The sequence below is a fragment of the Lontra canadensis genome, unplaced genomic scaffold, assembly GCF_010015895.1.
Source record: "Lontra canadensis isolate GAN:19392208 unplaced genomic scaffold, GSC_riverotter_1.0 scaffold17, whole genome shotgun sequence".
NCBI lineage: Eukaryota > Metazoa > Chordata > Mammalia > Carnivora > Mustelidae > Lontra > Lontra canadensis.
In genome coordinates, this window is record NW_022631011.1 from 12,818,729 (window position 1) to 12,843,281 (window position 24,553).

General features: G+C 37.1%; 1 protein-coding gene across 7 annotated transcripts in view; it reads right to left on the reverse strand.

Annotated features, from left to right (window-relative positions):
- ASXL3 (ASXL transcriptional regulator 3) overlaps window positions 1-24,553 on the reverse strand; it is a 186,383-nt gene that overhangs the window by 132,529 nt on the left and 29,301 nt on the right. For 2 of the 7 annotated variants that reach the window (XM_032859662.1, XM_032859664.1), the window contains 2 exons: window positions 21,743-21,825; window positions 18,495-18,497 (listed from right to left, as the gene is read on the reverse strand). In XM_032859662.1, the coding sequence (XP_032715553.1) occupies window positions 18,495-18,497; window positions 21,743-21,825 (86 nt within the window). Of the gene's footprint in view, window positions 1-1,173; window positions 1,206-4,604; window positions 4,814-9,005; window positions 9,035-18,494; window positions 18,498-21,742; window positions 21,826-23,857; window positions 24,019-24,553 lie in introns of those variants that run through there. The other 5 variants (XM_032859663.1, XM_032859666.1, XM_032859665.1 and 2 more) reach the window with 5 other exon arrangements.

The window sequence follows — 24,553 nt, forward strand, 5'->3', positions numbered from 1 at the left end:
TATTTTTTTCTGGAATATTTTAAGATAGGCTTGCAAAAGTGGCATTATTAATTCAGGATATATGACCTTTTGCAAATAATGCCAGTTGGCTTTCCAAATGAGTTATTTTGGTTTACATTCTCACTGGTAATATATAACAGGAAGCATCATTTGGAGTCAGGGTCAAGTGCATGGGCTGATTAATTTATTAGGTAAACCAAGAAAAATCTCCAATGGTTACTTTGCACTTCTATGATTATTAGTAGGATCACATGCTACTTGCTTAATCCTTAGTTTTATACATTGGAGCTCCTTTGCTCATGTCCTTTGAGCATCATACTCTAAGGTCATCATTTATTTTCTTAACTGTTTTAATGATCTCTTTATATAACTAACACCTCTAGCATATTAACTAAAAATATTTTCTCTATTGTCACTTAATATATTTTGATATGCAGGCACAAAAATTTCTGTAGTCAATTATGTCAATTATTTCCTTTGCACTCTTTGAACTATGAAATGTTGGATCTGAATTCAAATGTTGTATCTGAATTTTTCTAATTTTCTTCCCAATGGTAAGACTTTTCATATGTAAGTTTTCAATCATGTACATATCTTCCTCAATATAAAATGCAACAGACACATTACATGTGCAATAAATATTTATCATTTTCAATGGCTTTTTATGGTTCAGAAAGAATAAGAGCAGTTTCCTTGTCCATTTCTGATTCATGCTCCTACTCCTCTGCAGAACAATCTGGTACTACTCATTGGAAATTCCTTGATCAGCAGAATGTCAAAGGAATTCAGCTCAGAGTTTTGCTGGCTATGGGGAAATTTTTACCTAAATGTTTGATAAAGGAAATGTCTAAAATTAACTACACCAACCACTACTGTTAAGACCGGCATTCACGCCACAGTTAAATGTCAGTTTAATGGAGTTGCGTTTTCTCCTCCTTCCTCCTCTTCTTCTTTCTCTGTCCACATGTGCTCTTAAGGCAATATGTTCAGGGGTAGTTATCGGCTTTAATTAGAAGTATTACCATTGAAAGATATTTAGTCAGCATAGCTTTCTGCTATAGAACGGAATTTTTGCGAAATTCAAACATCACAGTTACTTGGGAGGGCATGAAATATATCCACAAAATTCAGATTAAATTATAAAGTAAAAACAAGTTTTACAAAGGGCCTAACTTCTAGGCAAGGTCTCATGGAAACAATATGCCCTGAGAAAGGAAGAATAAATACAAAGCCTAGTGAATCTAAAGCATCCTTCCCTTCCCCAAACTTAGTATTTGACACTTAAAATTACATCTAAGAGTCTGGCAGTAGGCCAACAAGAAATTTAATACACCTAGTTCTTGTTTAAATTTCACCCTCAGGAAAATATAATTCATGAGAGGGACAGGTTAGGAGCGGGGATTGCGGAATGGTTATGTCTCCTACAAGCCACATTAATACTCTTCCATACAGGAAAAAAAACCGGTAAGTTAAAGATAAGAATGCCTAAGATCAATGCAAATGTAAAAAGAGAATAAACAACACTTGTTTCAGGCTAATGGTTTTGGAAAACTGTAAAATTATACCCACATATATATTAATAAATTCAAAAAGTAATGCTACTAATATGTTATATATGTGTTACCTCTGTTTTATAGAAAGAAACATCTTCCTCAGGACAAAATGCGCATTTTGATGACCCATGGGGAGAAATGTATCTTTAGACAAAAGATTTCCTGTACATTATTTTACATCAATATCAGTGTTCCAGCCAGGCACACAGAGACCCTCCAGACAACAACTCCAGTAACGAAAAGGGAGAAAATTATGTAAATGGAATCAGAGTGGAAAGGAAGAGAACTGGTGAGCCATGATAATAATTCAAGAAAAAGTATTTTCAACTAGACCCCTATTTAATCGACTAACTAAAGGGTAACTGATTAAGCAGTTGTCAGAACTACAGAGAACTATCTCTATGTTGATGCAACAATAAAGGAAATATTTCTGTGACTTCCTTTATTTCTCAATATTTCAAAAAACAAAACTTGACATATCATGGCTTCTTGCCATTTGGCAAACATCTGAAGTAAGCACGACTCCAACCCACTCATTTAACCTGAATTAATATTCCTGAGGTTTTATATAGCCACTTAAAGCTTTCAGGAAATAGTTCCTCGATGCACCTGCCACCTAATTCCATGAAATCAATATTTCACTTAAGCTAAGTCAGGAAATCTTAAGGTGCTGAATTCAATTATGAGTGTTACTTCATGAGCCGCTAGTAGACAAAACATATCATTGAAATTGAAAATCATTATAGTTAAAGAGCTTTAACTCCTTTGGGGGGTGTTTCATAAGGTACCATTAACATAATTAATAACAGTATATCACATTAGGATAACAATAACAGCTTTAATATATGGTACAGTACTTTTCTATTGCCAAATGTCAGTTTATACACACAGAAACAACGTTCTCTCTGGCTATGCCTGAAATAAGTCTATTGTGTGAGGGTGGGAGCAAGCTGCCTGTCAATATGAAAAGAAAAACTGATCATATTGATTTAAATTTCATTTAAAGATGAAAACAAGTATTTACTGAAATCCAAATATATTACTAGTAAGCAGACAACAAAAATTCACATCTTCAGTCTTAAGCACCATGTTCTACATTACAGGTAATGGTAAGCTGAGGTTCCATATAGCAAAGTTTTATAGACACAATAAAAGGATAAACAAACAAACAAAAAAAAGCTTTTATAAACACTGAACACAGGGTGCCTGGGTGGCTCAGTGGATTAAGCCTCTGCCTCCGGTTCAGGTCATGATCTCAGGGTCCTGGGATCGAATCCCACATTGGGCTCTCTGCTCATCGGGGAGCCTGCTTCCCCCTTTCTCTCTGCCTGCTGCTCTGCCTAGTTGTGATCTCTCTCTCTGCATCAAATAAATAAAATCTTAAAAAAAAAAAAAACCACTGAACACCTAGAATTGGTCTTCAGTCGCTCTTTTCTCATATAATTGCTACCTGATTGACCCTGCACAGATCTTTAGAGTTTTCAAGGATCCAGTGTGGGGTATCACTACTTCATTCTCAAAACAGAGAATGGACAAATGCCCAAAAAGATAAAATCCAAAATTCTACACCTGTTTATCCCAATAAGTGGCAAAACTTTGACAATCTAAAATTGTTCATTTTGTCACCTGGCTCGTTAAACCGACTTTTAAGAAAACTCTAGAAATTTTCAAAACAATCACGATGCTAATACATTTGTCTTTCATTTCCTTGGTTTGCTCATGCCTTCTGACAGGCATCCTTTTCCTTCTTCTTCTTCTTTTTTCCTTCCCTTTGGGGCCCCCACTTCAAGTCTGACATTTGCCTGTGGCTTAACGTTTGACTGTGATGGAAAGACTAAGCTTCGGAATCTGCAAGACCCCAACTCAAATACCAGATCTTGCACTTATACCCGTGTGAAGTTGGGCAAAACACCTAACTTCTCTCAGCACCAATTTCCTCATCTGTAAAATGAAGAAACAGCACCTACTTCTCAATGTTACTGTGTGGATTAAATGAACTAAAAAATAGAAACTGCTTGGCTCAGTGCCTGACACTGATCAGTTACCACATAAATGTTAGCTTCCTGCCCTTTTGCCAAAATGACATTCAACAGACAGTTCTAATGATATTTACAGACACATACATCTGTGTTTCTTTTCAGTTCTTTACCTGTATTCTACTATTAGGCCTAATAAACTTCCTCCATGTTCAACACTCAGCAAGCTTTTCATTACCCTAAAGGAAAATAACTGAAATAACATTTCATAAATAAATAATAGCCAAGAAAAGGCACCAAGTTTCTAAAGAACATGTTCAAAATTAAAGAAAGTCTAGCATATTCTATGTAAAAACTTAAAATGCCTAAGTAGTTTAAAGAAAGACAGAAGTTATGCTGCAAAACTCCTTAAAAGTACAACTCAATTTGATTCTTAGTAAAACAGGGTTAGAATAATGAAGTGTTCTCAGTGAAGATAAAGCAAAACATTTACTGGGAAAAAATCAGCCATCATCCTTGAGAATATTTATTGATGTAGTCAGGCTACTCCGCTTAAAAGAGCCCCAAGCAAAAGGGTGAACAAGCAGAGACTACAACTTCAGCAAGAAAGATCATGGAGATGCAGTCAATGTTCACAGGGAAGAAGGCTCAGATACATAACGAAAAGGAAAATAAAACATTTCTATCCGCCATTGCAATAGGATTTGCATGTATAGATAAATTGGTAGTCAAAATATGGCCACAGTTTACACAAACTGTAACTCAGACAGAGGCATTAGCAAGCACACCAGGGCTGCCCGAATTTTCCCTTTCCAACAAGTCACACTTCTCAGTTTCGATTCTAGTCTGCACTGTCACACTGACAAAACAGAAATCACGTATGGGAGCGACATCCATCTGGGAATCACCCTCATAACCCTCGACACAGTCATTCAAATCACACTGCCTGGCCTTCAGGTGTCTAGTTGTCTTCTCAAACCCACTGAACATGAACGGGGGAATGAGTGACGACCACGCGGTTCCACACAGGAAGACCCTCAATGTCCATTTTCACCCGTCACTAGCTGGTACCTACCCGGAAGGTATGAACGGAACCACTCCAATGCACTCCCAGCCACTGCTGCTAGTTCAAGCATTCGGTTCAGCATCACCTCATGACCAACACGAAAGCAGCTGAGGCTCTAATATAATCATCATGGAAAGTTGTCCCAAATCCTTCATTCGAGGAAGATCCTTCATACACACCAACGCTGTCTCCAAGCCATGCCGGGGTCTGAAACCAGACTGGAAAATATTATATATGTGTATATATAGTAAAACTCCCACAAACCACTCTTCTACTATGTCATATTTATTTACAGCTGCTTAATCCATCCTATATTTATGTATATATAGAGATCGCCTTCTCAAGGTAGAATATGAACATTCAAGGAAAGATCCTTTTCATAGTAGAAAGTAAACTGACAGCGTATGAAGACCTGGAGCTGCCTGGGAAGGTAGTTGAGGTGGTCCCAAATGGAATATACTCTGTCCTGAAGGGAAGAGAGAAAACATAATATTGGTTTCCAAGGCTAATCTTCTAAACTTGGTATATGGATCAAACTATGTTTGTGTTTAAAAAAAAAAAAAAAACAAACAACAACAACAACAAAAAAAAAACAAATAACCTTGGCTTTTTTGGGACATGAGAAAGCAATGCCAGATTAACTCTCGAAGCACTGTTTCATATTATCAAACGTGTGCCTTCTTCCTCCTGAACCCCGCTATGTGGTCACCACTTTCATAATCCTAGCTACCCTGGCCTTGACTGTATTATCAGAATCTCTACTGATCAAAGAACTCTCTACTTGCTCCTCATGCAGACAGGACCAGAAACCTTTGAATGATTATCAACTTCAAATGGTAGGAATAAAAAGGGGGGAAAAAAAAAAGAAAAAAGGAAATGATCAATGAAGACCCAAGAGCTATTATATGTTAAATAACCAGAACAAATCAACATTTAAAATATCAATTTTTCCTCTCACTGCTTAATGAATAGGCTTTTAAGAAACAAATAGACATTATATAGAGTTTTCAACGTTAAACCAGAGAATGCACTATTTTTATCATCTTGAGACTTTTATTACAATGTTAAAGGCTACGTATTTCCTTTTTGTTTCCCCTTTCTCCTAAACTAATACTGAAAACTAAAACTTTCAATCTCAGCACAAAATGTTACTGTTTCTCTATTTCTAGAATGTGCCTAAAATAAAATTAAATGGGTTAAATCACTGTAGCATTATTTCCTATGTACTTACCCTAAATTATTATTTGCATTAAGCAAATGGCTATCTGACAACCTGTCATATATAATTCCATTTAAAGTAGAATTCTGTCTTCTAATCTCCATATCACTTGCTCTACCAGCCAGACTCATCCCATCCTTGTCAGCTACATTCAGGCTGTACTAAAATGAAAAATCTCAGGGAAGTCCACCCAGTGCACTGTCTCCTTTACCACTCCATATATGTTGGTTCCCAAGTCAACTATTCCACTGATACCAAATACCCAGAAATTTACTAGACTGGTTTGGACCTGAGATTTTTATCAAACATAATACTCACTATATATATATTTCTTTCTGGACACTCTCTACTAACTCCACTGCATCTCATAAAAAGTGACATAGCTTTCATAAGGAAAATGTAGAAACTAAATGGATCACCTAGGCAAAGGACCTAGAAAATACTACACTGAAAGGGATAGACCACTTGGTTGATAGCTCAAACTTACAGTCCACTTGGTGCTTAGCCATACACAATGCTCTTCCTCCTAAAATTTTAAGTCCTCTTGTTTGATATATTAACCCTCTGTTGTCTGACCAACTAGAGTGAGTATGAGAGTCTTCTCAGACCAACCCTTATATATATATGTCAGCTAAAGATGTCTATAAATCATATATGTTCTGTCAAACAAACATTTGCTGAGATATCTTCTATGATCTATGAATACAGGATATACAAACATCAATAAGGTAGGCCACTAGCTATCTTGCAATTTATAGTTTAAATGAAAGAAAGACATATAAACAAAAACACCTGTGATAAAATACATTTAAAACATCCCTTGAACTATAGAAGAAGGAACCATCTTTCTGCCTGGGAATCATAGGGAACATTGCCCAGGGGAGGCGACAATTTGCATCTTAAATGATAAACAGGTAGCAGGGTAGGAGTAATGGTAGTAATCAACAGAAGCTAAGCATTAGCATGCATGTAATTTAGTAGAATCTTGGAAATCAGATCGCTACTCGAAAGTAAAATATATTCTGTCCTATATTTAGTATAATAGAAAGCATTTCCATTTCAGTATAATGGAAAACTCCCAGTATACTATGAACATTTAATACATATTAAACAAGCCAAAACTGTGAGAACCTTAATGACAGAAGCACACAAATAATGACACAGATTTTCCAAATAATTAATCATTTCCTACATGTTTAAATGGAGACCTCCTCAGAGATAGCAAAGATTTTCTTTTATTATTATTATTGAAGTCTATACTCCAAAATTTCATTTTGTATATTTGAAGCTTCATGATCAAATATCAACCAGAATTTGGATGATAGGACAAATACACAGGACTCTGAGACACATTCCCGCCCACCCCACACACACCGATCAGATAATTAGAAGGAGGTTCTGTCAGGACACTCCATGTCAATACACAGAAGGCTGGAGGGTGGGGAAAGGAGGAAATACTTCATCAATATCATTCACTCAAAAGGCTAAAGTGGCCCAGGGGCACGTGGATGGCTCCGTCAGTTCAGTGTTGAACTCTTGATTTCAGCTCAGGTCATGATCTCAGGGTCTTGAGATCGAATCTTGTTGTCGGGCTCAGCACTCAGCACAGAGTGTCCTTGAGACTCTCTCTCCCTCCACCTCTGTTCCTCCCCACTGTGCACATTTATGCTGTCTCTCAAACAAACAAATCCTAAAAATTTTTTTAAAGGTTGAAGTGGCCCAAATATGAAAGCTAGCTAGAAAAAGTTTCTCAGTTACAAATAGGACACCCCCAAAACCATCTCATTTAATGGAAAATTATTTATTTGTTGGTATATTATAAATTGGGAAAATCCTTGATCCTAGCATTCCAACACTGACATTGACAGCTGTATTAAAAACAACTCAGGGTCGGGGACCTGGGTGGCTTACTTAGTTAAGCGTCCAGCTCTTGATTTTGGTTCAGGTCATGATCTCAGGCTCTTGAGATCAAGCCTGGCATCTGGCTCTGCACTCAGTAGGGAGTCTGCTTGGGATTCTTTCCCTTTTCTCCTCCTCCTCCCCCTGCTCACATGCCTGTATGCTCTCTCTCTCTAAAAATTAATAAATCAGTCTAAAAAAAAACCTCAGAATCTGCTCAATCAAGTTACAATGGCTTTCAATCTTATCACTGCCTCTGAGTTAAGAACAAAAACTAAAATCCCTTTCCTAATTTAAGAAATCTTAGATAAAAACTTAGGTATTAAATAACATTGTATACTTATTAAAACAACCTTTTGGCATCAATGTGCAAAAAACACTACTGTGGAATATCTTAGAATATAAATTTGACTTGAAATCTATTTAATCTTGATTAATTTCCCCAAATTCCTAATAAGGCAGCAAACAGTGAAATGTCATTAATCAAATATCTTACAATTGATAGCACATTTTCCAAATTATATTGTTTTCATAACGTTCTTTTGATGCAGATAGAGAGCTGCAATTTCCCCCCATTTTACTGGAAAGATTAAAAAAAAAAAAAGACTGAGTGACTTATCCAGGATAACACATTATGCTAGAAGCAGAAATAGAGGATTAAAATTTCCATTCACTCAATCAGAAAATATCATGAGCCTATTACATGAAGGGCACCATGGGGAAGAGACAAATCATTGAGACATGAACTCTACCATTAAGGAAATTGCAGTCCTATTATAACAAGAGAAAATCGGAGAGAGTTTATTAGATGCTACAACAAAGGAACACACATATTATGTTATAATGAAATAGGAAGGATAAAATAATGAATTAGAGCTAGAATTAAAGAATTCTTTACTGAGGAAATGGTATAGGACATTGGCACTGGGCTTTGGAGGTGGGGGGTGGAGGACAAGAAATGTGAAGGTCATTACAGCCTGAGCAGAGTCAGAGAGGCTTGAAAATATATGGAAGGTTTGCATGAAGTCAAGTAAATAGGTAATTATGTTTTCAAATGTCAAATATGATAATACATATTTAACCTATACCAAGCCCAAGAATGAAATTTAATTTAAAAACAGATATAGCAGAGGCTGGTAGTTGCTCTTCAATAACTACCTTTCCCTATAGAGAAGCCTTTTCTTTTAGCTGGGAACATGCCTCCTACAAAGACTATATTCTCCAGCTTCCCGTTCAGCTAAGTGCAACTCTATATCTGGCCAATGGACAAGAGGAAAACCATTACACTCAACCTTCGGAAGGTATCAATAAAGGGACGGCATGTGTCCCTTCTTCCAGCTGCTTCTTGGAACATGGATTTGGTGGCAAGCCATGTTAGACCATCAGGATGAGGACAGAATCCTAAGGATAATGGGAACAATAAGACAGAAGGACCCTGACTCCCTGGATAGCCTGATGCAGCGAAGTTATCTCCTCATTCCTGGGACTACCTTCCAAATATAATGTAAGAAATTAACTTTTATTTTGTTTCATCACTTATTCTGGCACTTCATGATATGCATGCAAAATTATACACTAGCTTATATAAATAGGATATGCTATAAAGTAAATGCAAAATCAAAGTAATTTCTTGAATCTCAATTCTCAAAACCTAATGAAAATAACCTGAACATATTTAAATTAATTGCAAAGGATTTAATATAGTCAGCAACATATAATTATAAAAGGCTTTCATATCTATTTTTAAATTTTAATCTATATAACAACCTTAGGCAGAGGAAAGGTCAGAAATCAATATTATCATATTGTAAGTGAGGAATAAGACAACATATCATGAATTCATAAGAATTTGATAGCTCCAAATTATATTGAGTTTAACCTCACTTAATCCATAAAATAATGACATATATTCCATACCACACTAATATACTAAAGATCCATTTATGAGAAAAGTGAAATGAGTTATCAATGCCAGAAAAAAGAATCAATAAGTAAAAAGCAGATTTTTGCTCTAAGTTGACAATTTACATATTGGACTTCTCAGTCCACTCAGTTTTATTGTGATTACATTTAAATATTTAATTGCTATCCATTTCTTATAGTGAATAGAGGAAAATTTAATAAGTCAACAAAAATACGTGATCAGAGTGTGAATGAAGAAAGCAAGCAGGCTACAAGAGCCCAAGCGGAAATATGAACAGAGGAGAATGGCTGCTGGATGACCTGTGTGCACCAACTTGTCTGCACGCGAATCTGTTCACCCTTCCTTCACATGTTACCTCATATTGCAGGCATTCCAAAGAATAACTGGAATAAGAATATTCAATAAAATGATCTAAGGCATTGTGCTTTACTGAGCTCACTGGCTAGCTACATCAGCCCACAGAGGAAGGGACATGGGTGGTTGCAACTTCTTCCCCCGTTCTTCCCAAAATCCCTTGAGCAAGGTCCTGATGGCAACAAGGGAGCTACTGAGGCCAAATTCGAGAATAGTGGATCACTAGTTGACATATCAATTACAGTACAATCTCTCCCGCACCCCTAACTCCTGCCAACGGTGTTACAAATATGTACTACTGGAGGCACATAAAATCAGGTAACAGAGGGGGACTGGATCAATGAAAACCCATCACTTCAGGAAAATCAATTGAAAGACATGTCCCTTCTAACAGTACCTTAGAGTAGATTTATCTTCTTTTTTTAATGTGGTCTTGCCTTCCCTTACTACTAGGCTTTTGCACATTCTTAAATTCAGAACTGATCAGCCTCATCTAAGTTTTAAGATGAATCAGATATTTACTAGTTCTATTATGCAGACCACTCATCTTCTCTAAGCATTGGCTTATTGATCCGTAAAATAAAAGTTGAAGACTATATGATCTGCAAAGTCCTTACCAGAAAGAGAATGTTATAGTACTGAGTTAAACTTCATCTCAGATTGCAACCCAATGTAGTAAATAACTGTTCTAAAGGAAGCTTGCTTTCAAATAAATTCTCAAAAGCATTGCTTAGAGTTGGATAGTAACAGTAATAGCAAATGGCCCCTTGTGTAAAATAGTCCTGACTTTCCAAAGTCTACTTCTTTAGCTGTTAGGAATCATTCAGCCCACCATTTTTTTATCCCAAGAAACTCTTCTAAAAAAGATTGGAAATTGCTTAGGTGACCAGGTGGTTGAAAATTGAGTGAGGAAGAGACTAGATTTAAAATTTAGATAATTATCTGCTCCTACTCAAATTTCTACAGATACTATTATACAATTCCTCATCACTCTTTTATGAGAAAAGAATATACCATTGTATCTCATATCCAAACTAATTTATAAAACTTTGAAAATTAAGTTATACGTGGCAGCCAAATGGTGGGAACTAAAAATAGTAAATTATATAAATTCTAACTTGAAAAATCGAGTTAGCCATTTTAATATTGGGGCTGGATAAAATAAGTGAGCAGTGAAAACTGTTCTGAGTAATTCCAAATAGTACTTTCTGTATTCCTGCTTTAGCACTTTCCTTCTTAGGGTGAAGGTATAGGGGAATTCCAAAGTGACCTCTGCTCAACTTAATACTTCAGAATTTAAGATTGGAGCCATTTAGACTTTACCACCATTGACAACTTTTTCCAACAAATCTTCATGAATGCCATTTTTCTGTATCTAGAACCAGTAGGTCACCTTCAATAAACACAAATTAAGTAACAAATTGAAAAATAACCATTGTACAAATTGTTGTATTTCATGCAGACATGCTGGAAAAGAACTAAGTAATGAATTCAGGTTAGCTATAGTGGCCTAAAATTTCTGCTTGGAAATTTTACATCTGTCTTTTGAAAAATGAAAAATAAAAATAAAAAGGAAAGAGTAGTGTTTTTATACCTCCCAGTGGAAATACAATGGATGGTTGAGATGAGAAAGGATGGATAAATGGTTATGAAATAGATTACCAATGACAGTAAAGTATATCTGCTCATTCTTTGCTTAACATAATTTCCCCCAAAAAAGGCAGTAATGCTGCTTCTGAAACCATACTGAAACCATACTCACTCTCTCCTTTTCTTCCCCTAGATGCAACTCTTAAAAGGAGAACAATGTTAATAACTTAGCCTCCCCTTCCCCCATCTAAGCATGGTTTAGTCAATCCCATCTATTTTCATTTGGTTGTTGCACAAATGTAGGCACTGCCCCCCTCTAAAATCGCTGTTTGGATTATCTACATTTTGTTAGCAATTATGCTTTGACTGGTCACAGTTTGCAAGCTTCCCAGAAACAAGTTTCAATCTGTAAGTCCAATACCAACAACGCTATGGTGAGAATCCTATGAAGGCTTTGATCCTCCCATTACCTGAGGCGTGCTTCCCATCCTCACAGCATTACCTTCTAAAACAAACAGTAAGAAGGTACATTCAAATATGCTTTGCTGCTGTCTGTAAGCCCAAATGTTCACAAGAAGTCACCTTCTTGTTGGACAAGCATAAGAGTTAAAAACTCACCTGAGGCTTTGCATTCCCCAAATTTAAATAGATTAAGAATGTCTTTTTCACCTTTCAATCCTATTTGTAATTAGGCTATAAACTTGAAGAGTCTGACCGTACATATCCATAGGCTCGACTTTAACCTCACTAAGTAATATATAAGACACTCAACAATTAGCCTGAAAAGCTGCTAAAGGGGATATGTTTGGGGTGGAGGTAATTTACTTAATAGAATCACTAACCAACACTTCCCTTAATCAAAATTTTATTAGGCTCAGGCTACAAATATTTTAAAAAAGTTAAATGCAATTGGTTCTGAATCAGACATCAAATGCAAGATTTGCCACTTGCTAGCTGGGTGGATGGTCTCAAGTTACCTAACCACACCTGCTTCAATTTCCCTAACTGTGAAATGGGTCATAAAATATCATCAACCCACCACAAAGTTTTTAAAAAGGTAATTCAGGTAAAGTCTTCAGCATTGGGTCTAATATAAGCAAATGATTTTTAAAAATTAGGAATCCTTTTAACCATCAAGCCCCTACTCATAAATTTGCATAAAGCATGGTATCTCAGCCGTATGTCAAACAGATTAATGGATCCGAAGATGTGAATTCCTTACTGTAATGGTCTTATATTTGTGATGGAAAGACAATACTGTTTGATATGCTGGAATATCACATATTTTATCAAGAATTCAAGAGAGAATTAGAAATTCCTAAATTTAAAAACTGTGTGTTTATATTTATATTTATATAAAATTAACTATACATATATTTTTTCAGCATTATGCACTAGGCAGAAGACATGCTTCACAGAGAAGAGATTAAAAGACCTAATTAAATGACACAGAAAAATGGTCTGGAACCATGTTGTTAAATTCTTAAAAAGCAAGAACTACATTTTATTCATTCATAATTCCAGCGATCTCTACCCTCTCAGTAACATAGTATGTGCTTCATAAATGTTAATGTAATGAACACATGCCTTAAACCTTCCACAAAACCTCAGGATCTAACACAGTAAGCACACTGAGTGCACTTAATAAGTATCTAATTGATTACCGTCATGTTATGATACTGACATCTCCCCAACTTTCTTGTCTTTTCTCTGATGTCCTCTAACTTGACCAGCAGGGACCAACAAAGCCTTTTACCTACAGACCTGGTGAGACTGAAGACAGGGCTGAGCCTGAGCCCAAGCCTTGCGCAGCACCTACAACAGATCTTAACCCGTTTTTTAAAAAAAATATTGATAGAAATCACCCGAATTTCAGGCAGGATCCCAGTCCACAGTATCAATTTGATTCTGCATCTAAGCATATCTGGAGTTGCAGGATAAATAGTCCTTAATTGTCCTGAAGGAACTAAGACTTATTCTTAGGAATTACACGCCATAGCTTTTAGAAAACCTGGCTTAACAAAACGTCATAATTTTCATTCTTCTGAAAACAAATCAACTATAAAAAGAAGTCCCCATGTCAGCATATCAACTGTTTTGCATTTGAATTATGTTGTCAAGTTCAAAACAACGGAGCAAAACTAAAATCACAGGCATGTGGCAATTAAGACCACAAGCAATGAAATTAAGAGATAAAGAGAAAAATACTACTTAGAAAAAGATTAAATAAAATCACCCCAGTTTAATGCCTATTCCTTCCCAAAGGTTTTCATCTGCATAGGATACTTAGACTCACATACAATGTAATTTTATATCCATTTCTGCTTCTATTTCTGCACTGAAATATTTATAGAGTGCTCAGTATTTCTGGAGTAAATTATACCTAGATCCTGATAAAGCTGAAATCACCTAAATTACCTTTTTCTGTTCAATTATTTGGAAGACTGGAGAAAGAAAGCTTGACAGAATAAAGAGATGTTTTAAGAAATGGCCATTTCTTAGCTATAATTGCATTCTTTAGTGAATATTGATGCCTTGAGGGTTACACACAGTCAGCACAGCTACTTTTACCAAAGGCTTCAAATAAAATCCAAATCAATTTCTGTTATATGAATATACACACTGTATTTGAACACAAAACTTAAGCTGAGTGTTCTGCTGGTTTACATGTTAAGAATAACATATGAAAATACACATTAAGAGTATGTAAAAACAGAAGCACGGTACAAGGTTAATCATAGTGCTGTGAATACTCTCCAAGATTAATCAAATATCCCAAATCCTAGAAATATTCTAATGTTATGCCATGAGCTCCGGCAATCTGAAGTTCCAAACTCTGAATCACTAGATGAACTGAATTTTTGTGCCCCCCAAATTCCTATGATGAAGCAAAGGCCCCAGCGTGGCTGTATTTGGAGATGGGGACTCTAAGGAAGTGATTAATGTTGAATGAGGTCTAATAAGGATGGGGCCCCATCCGATAGGAGTAGTGTCCTTATAAGAGGATATGGCAAAGAGTTCACCCTCTCTCTCTCTGCACGCACACACCCAGGAGAGGACACGTGAAGACAATGCAAAGGGGACCATCTGCAAAGCAGTCAGAGAGCCGTCACCAGAAACCTACTGTGCTGAACCTTGACCTAGGACTTCTACTAGTGTACAGAATGGTCAACAGTAAATTTCTATTGTCTAAGCCACCCAGTCTACAGTGTTTGGTTATGTTGGTTATGACAGCCTAAGCAGACTAAGCCAATCACTATTAATACGAGTTCACTCAGCAAACTAGGAAGAGTCCCGGTCCAAATTATTACATTGGTATGAGGCATTCCAGCAGACAAGTGCTACTTCTCCTTCTGGCAACCCAATCTTCTAGCCTCTTATGGAACACTGTGGTAATTACACACCGTGTGCGTGAGTTTGCGTGCACACCCATGACACAGTTCATGAATGCCTCATGGGGCTCTACTTCTACCTTCCCAAATCACTAAAAGATAACACAGGAAAAGTCACAGTAGAAGGCAAGTAGCTACCTGTGGCTACAACAGCAGATGCTTGGCTACTAAGGCTTTAAATCTGCCCACATCTGGTTCGATCAGGAGGTGCTAGCAGTTGAGACCCTACCTTGTAGGGCAATGTTTCACATGATTACTTTTTAACTCAGGAAATGCTTCCAAAGGAATATATAATCTTATTATCCTGAATTACTTTTTCACAAAAAGAAAAATAACCATAATTAGGAAAATAAAAGTTTAGATGAAATAGGAGAATGGGATTTAGAGGTACAAACTTCCCATTTTAAAATAAATAAGTCATGGAGATTACAAGTACAGCATAGAGAATCCAGTCAATATTACTGTAATAACATATGGTAACAGATGGTTACTGCATTTATGGTGAGCAATGAGTAATGCACAGAACTGTCAAATCACTACACTGTACACCTGAAACTAAAATAAATAAATACAGCTTAAAAAGTTTAATTTGTGACTGATGGCAAAGTTACTTTTAAATTAGTGATATCCATGTATAACTTCTGAATTCTTATTTAACCAGTTTTACACCATTTAATTTAAAGCAAGCTAATTATGTACGATGCCAATGAATGACATTTTAAGTGATGATTTTGGGGAAGAACGAAATATATGCATAAATGACCAGACTGCAAATTCAAAATCCCTTCTAATTTTAAGATGTAATGTATGCATTCATCATTTACATCATAAACCCTACATTATCAGAATAGCACGCATTCATTTAGGTTATCGTGTGACTAGGAAAAAAGTACCACACCCAGTTTCAACTAATTATCACCAAACAGACAATGGACGATACCTATTGATTCATAGTTTGCTGGGTGCAATATGTTCTCTGGAATATTGTGGATTATCAGTTAAGAAATCCTACTATAACTGGTGTTTGAGGGAAAAGAAGTGTACTTAAAATGGGGAAGACTGGGTTTAAAGAGACCAGATAAGAAGAGACACTACAGTAATCTAGTTAAAAAATTTTAAGTGCAAAGACTGAATGGCAAGAAGTAGGAATACAAAGAAAGAAAGATGTAATTAAGAAGTAGAACTAACACAACCCAAGAACCAACTGGCCACAGGGACATCAGAGGGGGGAGTTGGGAATGACTGATTGAGACTTCTAACCTGAGTAATGATGACAAGTAAAATTTTATATCAGCAAAGAGGTAAATTATTCTCAAGGCTCGCTTACACACTCACATTCACACAGCTACACACATGCCTAAATAAATGCAGATTGTCCTGTGTTTCTGTTTAATAACCCCACTGTCTCAACTGCCCCTCTAAGTAGCTGACCATCCCCACCATTTACACAATGAGAGGATTAGATGTTAGCAAATGGCAGGGGTGACACTGCAAGTTAACACTGTAATTCTAAAATGCCTCAGCACAAACGAGACCACCATTTCAGTGTGAAAGGAGGGATGCCAACATGGAGTCTGGAGATAAGAATTGATTTTGCAGTAGAAATTATTTGTGTTTCTTTCTTATCTCTAGACAAAACATTTCAGCAACGAGAAAGAATCATCTCCTATAGTACTAATTAGAAATGTAAATCTCACCAAGAGAAATGCCAAGAAATTTTATTGTTTGTCACTATACATGGTTAATAGAATTTTCTGACATTTATCCCCCTAGAAAAATGCAACATCTTTAATAAACCACAGTAAGAAGCAGAGATCCTAATTTTAGCATATCATAACATGGACTGCAAAACAGAAAACATGCAGAACCTTAAGGCAAGCAGCTAAAAAGAAATTTATTCTAAGAATTATCAGTGGGGGTAAAAAAAAAAGTTCTCATTGATACCAGAATAATTACAAAATCTTGGGCTGTCAATTGCATGTACCACATTGCAAAATCAAAAATACATCCATATTCTGAGTAACACTAAGCACGACAGAGACTGTTTATAAAGCTTTTCAAATGTCCCTACTGTGATACGTAATTATAGGCTGTTGCTCTGCAAACAGTTGATGAAATCTAACAGATTTTTTGTAAAGTAAGACATCTATAATCTTGTAAAAATGTACCTCATAAATATTGCCCTGCCCCCAAGCCAACGGAGGTTTTTTTAATTGCTTTGTGTATGTGGGGTGTTGGGGGGGGGGTTTGCCACTGCCTTATTTCCACTATAGAACTATTTGCCTATTAGCAAATAATGTGAAAACTAAATCAAGGTTCATGCTACCTTAATGACGGGTATCTTGTAATGATAACGCCAGCACATAAGACATTACCCTCGCTAAGGAATGACCGTTCTGCTCTCACTCGGGAAGTGCTGCAAGCCTGCTTGCTTGCCCTTGCTGCCCCTGGAGGTGTTCCTACATGAGAGCACATACTTCTTTGGAAGCATCTCTTTAAAAATTACATGAGCAGAGAAAAACGTATCCTCAGGCATCAAAAATCCCTCAGTCCTCTTTGTAAAGGAATTAGAACTTCTGAATAAGCAAACCAAAAACAGAAAAGCAGAATTAGGACAACCCCAAATGTTACCCAAACCAACATGGTAACTGGAGTTACTTCTCTTTGTCTAGGAACATCTTTCTAATTACTGGAGACAAGTGCTCACTTTGGCAGTACATGTGCTGAAATTACTGTGGACAAGACCATATTCTGCAGTGGCACCCTAACTCCCTGAGGAAGGGGGAATGTTTAGTCAAGCAGTCCAAACAGGCATATCAAATATCCATCCACAAAAGCAGCAGACTGCAATACACATATTTTTATCCCCTCTGTATGAGCAGCATGGCTATTTGATGGACGATAAGATTCTGATCATATGAAAAGCATCTCAAACAGCTATGTCTTATCGACGCTCACAACTCATCAACACTAAGTAACAGAATCCTGTGAAAACTCAGAATCAGTAAAGCAAATACACAGATTATATTGATAAAAATCTACATTATTATACAGAAGGGAATAAAAACCTACCCAATAGGTTTTCATTAAAAATTCTAGCAAATCATGCCATGATACTATTTTTTCAACAAAAATCACATGTCCTTCTGACCTTTTTTAAAACCACATGGAAAGTACTTTTTTCAGTCTATCTTTTCCAAATAGATATTAATCACACACTACACATTTTCATCTATAACATGAAAAAGATACAAAGAACATGATATAGAAAAGCTGTCCTCTTTTTATCATGTCTACATAAAAAGTATGCAATTTAAAGTGTCACTTGAAAAGAGAAAAAGCATAAAATGTCAAGAATTTCATCACAGTCAAATAAATTAACAATATCACATATACTGAACTCTTTCAAATACTCGTATCAGCTTTGCCAAAATTATTGGTGTGTTTCCTATTACAAATTACAAGTTAAAACCAGAGGCTCTTAGAGCGTTTGAAAACAGGCAACAGCACAATAGCCTCACTTTCTCACATGTTATCTGCCAGAGATTATCAGCATGCATATATTTAATGGGATTCCACAAAACTGTTAGGTTCTTTTTGCTTAAAACATACAAAGTATTAAATAGGATGGAAAAATAAAACATATAATGTTAAAAAGAAAATTCTAACACCAAATAGAAGTCAATACTAAGCACCAGAAAATTAACATCTTGAGAAAGAAGATTATTTACTCAACAAATATTGATTGACTATCTGCTGAGTGCCAGGAGTCTTAGATACCCTGCTCTTAAAGAGCCCACAGGCCGGTGCAGGTAGACAAACAAGGACAAAATTACAGGACAGTGAGGTCAGCACCACACAGAATGAAGGACCACCCCCCGCCCACCAATGAAACTTGAAACAAATGGTATAACTTCAGATCCAGGTTCAGAATGATGATGGATTAAGACCCAATCTTCTCTTTTCTAGAAATGCTAGGTACAGTGGTGGACTGTTTGGGGGATGACCACTACCATAACCTCTCATCCACCAAGACCACCAGCAGGTGACAGCCACCTTAGTAACTTTCACAAGCACTCCCCTTCCCTCCATTCAATCAGGCATATCATAAAACCTGAATTTCTTAGAAAACACATCATTAATAAATACCTAGAAATTAAACAGCCATGTGTGACTTTATGATGGTGGAATTTCTAAATGTAACTTAAGAAAAATAGATACAGTTACACTTCATTTACTCTGCTACCATAAATATTTGGAAAACATTTAGGAACTTGGAAGGTAGCAAAAGAGTACATTAAGTGGGCAAAATATAACAACATACATGACAGGTAGCAAAGCCCAAAACTCACTCAAAGCACGAACTCCTGTTTTAGAGATGATTCTCATAAGCAAACCAGGAACCAAGGGAAGAGTGGTCACAGACACACTGGCCATAAAGAACAGATCACAACTGGCAAGAGAGAGAGGACTCAAAGAAAGCAGAAAGAAATACAAACAAAAATGTGTAGTCTCAGGCCCTTCAATGCAGAGCTGATTTTACTGAATAGAACTTAGGGAGAACCAGGGTCTCTTTCTTTGCCTGCTCCCTTTCTTAACCCACTTGTGAATTCCTCACAGGTACATCCAATATTACCATACTGGTTCATCAGTATTTGTAACAATAAACATGTTTTTTTCCTTATGGAAGGACACAATAATTGGGTGGAGGGGGTAGAGAGGGAGGGTTATATTCAGAGAAATAGCAGGTTACGTCTTTCCACTTCAGTATTCTTTAAAGAAGCTGTTTCATGTTTTGTTTTGTTAACGACATATGCGTAAAGCCCTTTAATATACCGTTCCGGGAAGACCAGCATTTTGAAAAATAGGAAATAATGCTGTTACAATAATAAGTGTAATTAAAATGCTGTTCAGAGGCATGGTACAGGAATTTTATATCTCAGGGTACATAAGTGATGGCAGCACAGTCACTCTTGTTGAGAAGAATATCGTAATGAACAAATTTCAAATGTCTGCTTCCAGGAGATGCTTTTTATGTCTATGTTGGCAGATTCCACTGGCACAGAGCCCACATTCAACAGGAGTTGATATCCTTAGATTTTTTTTTTTTTACCTCCTCTTTTCTTTTGGCTGCTGCACAAACATTTCCAGTGCTTTCTAAATGGCATAAATATTTTCAGGGTTTTCGACAGGCAGCAAGGAGAAAATTAATTTCAGGGGTCCCCATTTTGCTCCCTAACTCTTCAGGCTGACATCTAGCTTCAGAGAACAGGATCACCCTTACCAGAGCTGTTAGGCTCTGTCAGTGGCTTCTCTCCCCATTGTGGCCTCCAGTTTGCTGGGGACACGACTCTTCCAAACGGTGTAGCTACATTATCTTAGGCTGTGTCTTCAGAACAGGCAGAAAAAGCCTCCAACACAGAGATGAAAATTTGAGCCAGATGTCTTACACCCCTCTAAATCGTGATGTTTGTGGATGAGACTTGCAAAGGATGCATTTTAAACAGCTAGAAGCTGATGTTATCTACCCTTTACAGTAAGAGGGGTTACAGATGATACTGATTTTTTTAGGACAAGTTGGCCTCAGGAGGATTTTCCTTTCTCTCAGCAGTTGTATCTTGGTATCAGTAAAAACACCCAAAAGATAGCTCTGCAGCTCTGATTTTCACCAAGCTGCAACTACTGTACACTCAATGGCTTATAGGTAGATAACTTCATACAAAAGTAATTCGCTCTATGTAACATGGACGATTACACACTCATATGACAGCTCTATGTATTTTATTTCGTAACAAACTTCTTTTTTCTCTTTGCGTAATATCAATATGGCCCTCAACTGGTGGCTAAAGCCAAAACTGTAACATTAATTACTAAATAAAAGCTCATCATAGATAAACAAAATGGAGTACATATCCATACAATGGAATATTATTTGGCAACAAAAAAGGAAATACTGATTCATGATACAACACGGATGGACCTTAAAAACATTTTGCTAAGTGAAAGAAGCTAGACACAAAAGGCTACATATTGTATAATTCCACTTATATGAAATGTCCAGAACAGTCAAATCCAGACACAAAAAGTCGAATCATGGTTACCAGGGGCTAGAAGGAGTAGGGAAAGGGGAATAACTGCTTAAGGGGGATGGACTTTCGTTCAAGGTGATGAAAATGTTCTGAAATTAGATAGTGGTGTTGATTGCACAACTCTGTGAATATACTAAAAACCACTGAATTATACCTTTTAAAGGCTTGACTTTTATGGTGTATGAATTATATCTCAATAAAATTGTTATTTTTTAAAGGCTCAATAGCTGAGTAATGACACTCCAAGCAGAGGATTTCTAAATATAAGACGACTAAATTTTCAACCACGTTTATTAGCACTTTGAGTTTTATCAGAGTGACGTAACCTTTATAACTTGGGATCTATCTATTAAGCCTGTAAAAGTGTTCCTCTTTACTTTCAGAAACAAAAGCTCCTCTTACAAGACACAGAGAAAGAGGAGTAACTCCAATGAAGGGCTAATTCATGCAGCAAGGCTCTTTGTTAACAAAGTACATTCTATATTAACCTGTCTAATGTATTTTATTAAGCCAACAGGCAGTTACAAGGAAATCTTGGGTCACCCAAATATTTGGCAATCACAAAAGAATCTGTAGGTAATTACTGATTCCACAATCAACTACAATATCAAAATCTAGATACATTTACTGCTTTGCAATTAGTGGCAATGAAAACAGAAAATGTAAATATGAATACTGACCTTGTTTCTTTTAACCCTTCTTTCTGAATGACTTCCAATATCTGCTTCGCTGTCATTGGTGAATTGGGGTGTTTTTCTAGTGCCTAAAATATAAAAATAAACATAAAATTCCTAGATTATTGTATGGAAGCATACAAAATAAAAATGTGTGTGGATCATGCAAGGCTTCCTTAAAAATTTTAAGGGGAAGGGGCTGTTATGTCAAAACAAGGTCTCATCACACAGTTTGGGTGTCCAAAGTGAGAATGCAATTCTTTTCTGGACATTTATGGCAATTTCTGCAACACGGGGTCATTTTTCAAAAAAAGGTCACAAAGGCATATACACCAAAACAAAACAAAAAAAAAAAAAAAGAAAAGAAAAAATGTGAAACCTGAAAACAAAGTTAATAAGTGTTTGTAATTTCCTTTATTAAAAACTGCAAATATTTTATGGTTAAAGACAGATTTTCAGGCTATTAAAATGTTTCCTAAATCTCCAGGAACTTGGAAACATTGAGCCTGGACACTACCAACAGCAGGGAACAAAGCGCTGGTTAGAAATACCCTCAATGGATTCACATTTTGATCAACCTCTTTTGTATTTAAAAAAAAAAAAAAAAAGAGAGAGAGAGGGAAAAAAAATCCTTCATGGCCAAAATGGGGAAAAAGCATACAAAAACCCAAGTAAGTTATTACAGTGTGTGTTCCAGTTCAGCTCAGTTTCCTTTCTTCTGCCTTTTTAAATTAATTTCAAGTAAACCCCTTCCTCTTCCCATTCAGCCCATCTCAGTTTTATGAACTGAGTCCCATTTTTCTTTCTCTCCCCTTCTGGCCTGCTTATTTTTGAGTGCAAGGGAGTTTTTTCAAACAAAGCGTGGGGAATGCATGGGACATGGCTCATTATTTCCACAGGCATGAGACCATCAGACCTGGAAATCAAGTTCCTTTATTTATCCAGGAATATCACTGGATGTAGGGAAGGTAATCAACAACAGTGTCCACTCTGCTCACCATCACAGACTATAGACAGGGGCCACCTCCAGGTATGAGAACCAAGTCTACACGCATCCTTACAATGACTTCCTCCAAGGGTAGACAACACCTACTTGAAGATGCTGTACAGAGCTTCTGCACATTCTAGAGTTCTAACTTATGATTATTTACTAGAACAATCATAATTATTAACAGGGTCACTTTAAAAAACTAGAAATTGAAAAGGCTTCTGAATCTGTTCAAAATAGCTCTGCGATCTCACCTAACTCTCATGGCCAAATCACAGCCAGTGGTGGCAAAGGTTCTATTTGTCAAGGTTCTCCAGTGACTTACAGACAGCCTGCCCCATTCCAGCCTTCACCATCAGGGCTCATTTCCTGTTCTCCCCTCTCTCTAGTTCCCAGGAAATGTTCCCATTCTTCTGAGTCCAGATCAGTCCCTTAGCCATAGTTGGTAAGTCCTTTAAAGAATCCAGCAATATGAGCTACGCTAGAAAGAGGGTATGGCAACAAGTATGCCCACAGGAAAGAAGGAAAACGGTCCTCACAGAGGAGGCCACTGGAGAGCTCACCTGAAAACCGGGAAGGGGGAAAAAGAAACATAGGCATAGCTGTATAGGGAAGAGGACTAATGTGTAAAAATATTGGTTTAAAAAAAAAAAGGCAAGAAGGAAACTGCATCTTAGAGCTGAAAAGGGGGAAGATTAGATCACAGAGAAAGGCGGGAAAGATATAGACATGAAAACAAAAAGGCGAGAACTGTAAGTAGAACGGTGCGTACTTATGAATTACTGAAAGGAGATGCTGTGGGCGCATGGACCATATAAGGGTGGGCATCACCCCAAATGACAGGCAATGCTGGGGACACTCATGGTCTCTCATAAGAGATATGGGCAGAAAGTCAAAAGACACAGACAGACACAAGTAAGCAAGCAAGGAAGAGGGAATCCGGCAGGGAGAGGCACAGGATGGTAGAATGAGGGGGAGAGGGGACAAGGGAGAGAAAGGAGGAAAATTGAGCTGAACTGGGAATGTCCAAAAGGCAAACTGATTAAATCTAGAAAGGGCCGAAGAGGAAACTCCAGCGTACTGGGCAACGTTTTAATGGAAATTTGGGTGCACTCAAAAGTGGGGTTACTCACTGTGGAGGATTCCCTGTTTCTCTTCCTGAGTACAGGCCCCTCAGCACACCTGGGCAGCTCCTCCCAGCAATTGAGAGAATTTGGATAGCCCTGTCCCCTTCTCTATGACATCACATCCTACTCTACAAAGGAAGTAAAAGTGCCAAGAATTACATCATGAAGTGGATGAGAGGCAGGAAGGAAATGAAGCCATACAAAACACCAGAAGCCACCCTCAGTTCCTGCAAGACAGAGAAAGGAGACAGAGAAGGAGAGGTTCCTGGTTGTGAACAAGCTTCACTGAACTAGCTGTGTGAACATGAACAGAACAAAAGAGAGAGAGATTACCTTCACAGAACAAAACACTGATTACCATCAATATAATGTGACACATGGCGTAGACATGAATCAGACACATGGGCAGCCATACTCAAGCACCACAGCGGGCACGAACCACAGTCAGAGTGAGACAGCACACTATGCTACCAGGCCCCAACCCCGGACTGAGGAACTGCCCTTTGCCCCAACCCTCTGTTGGCTAGGAGCTGTTACGGTTCCACATGCCCCGCAAAATTAATCTTTCTGAATGGTCCTTCTTGACGTTTTCAAGTACAAATAATATTCGGATATGTTTTCATGGTTACATAATACCTGGTTTGATTTTAACATGTTCCTCTGATTTGTTTCCCATCTTGTACCTACCTCTTTAGAAACTGG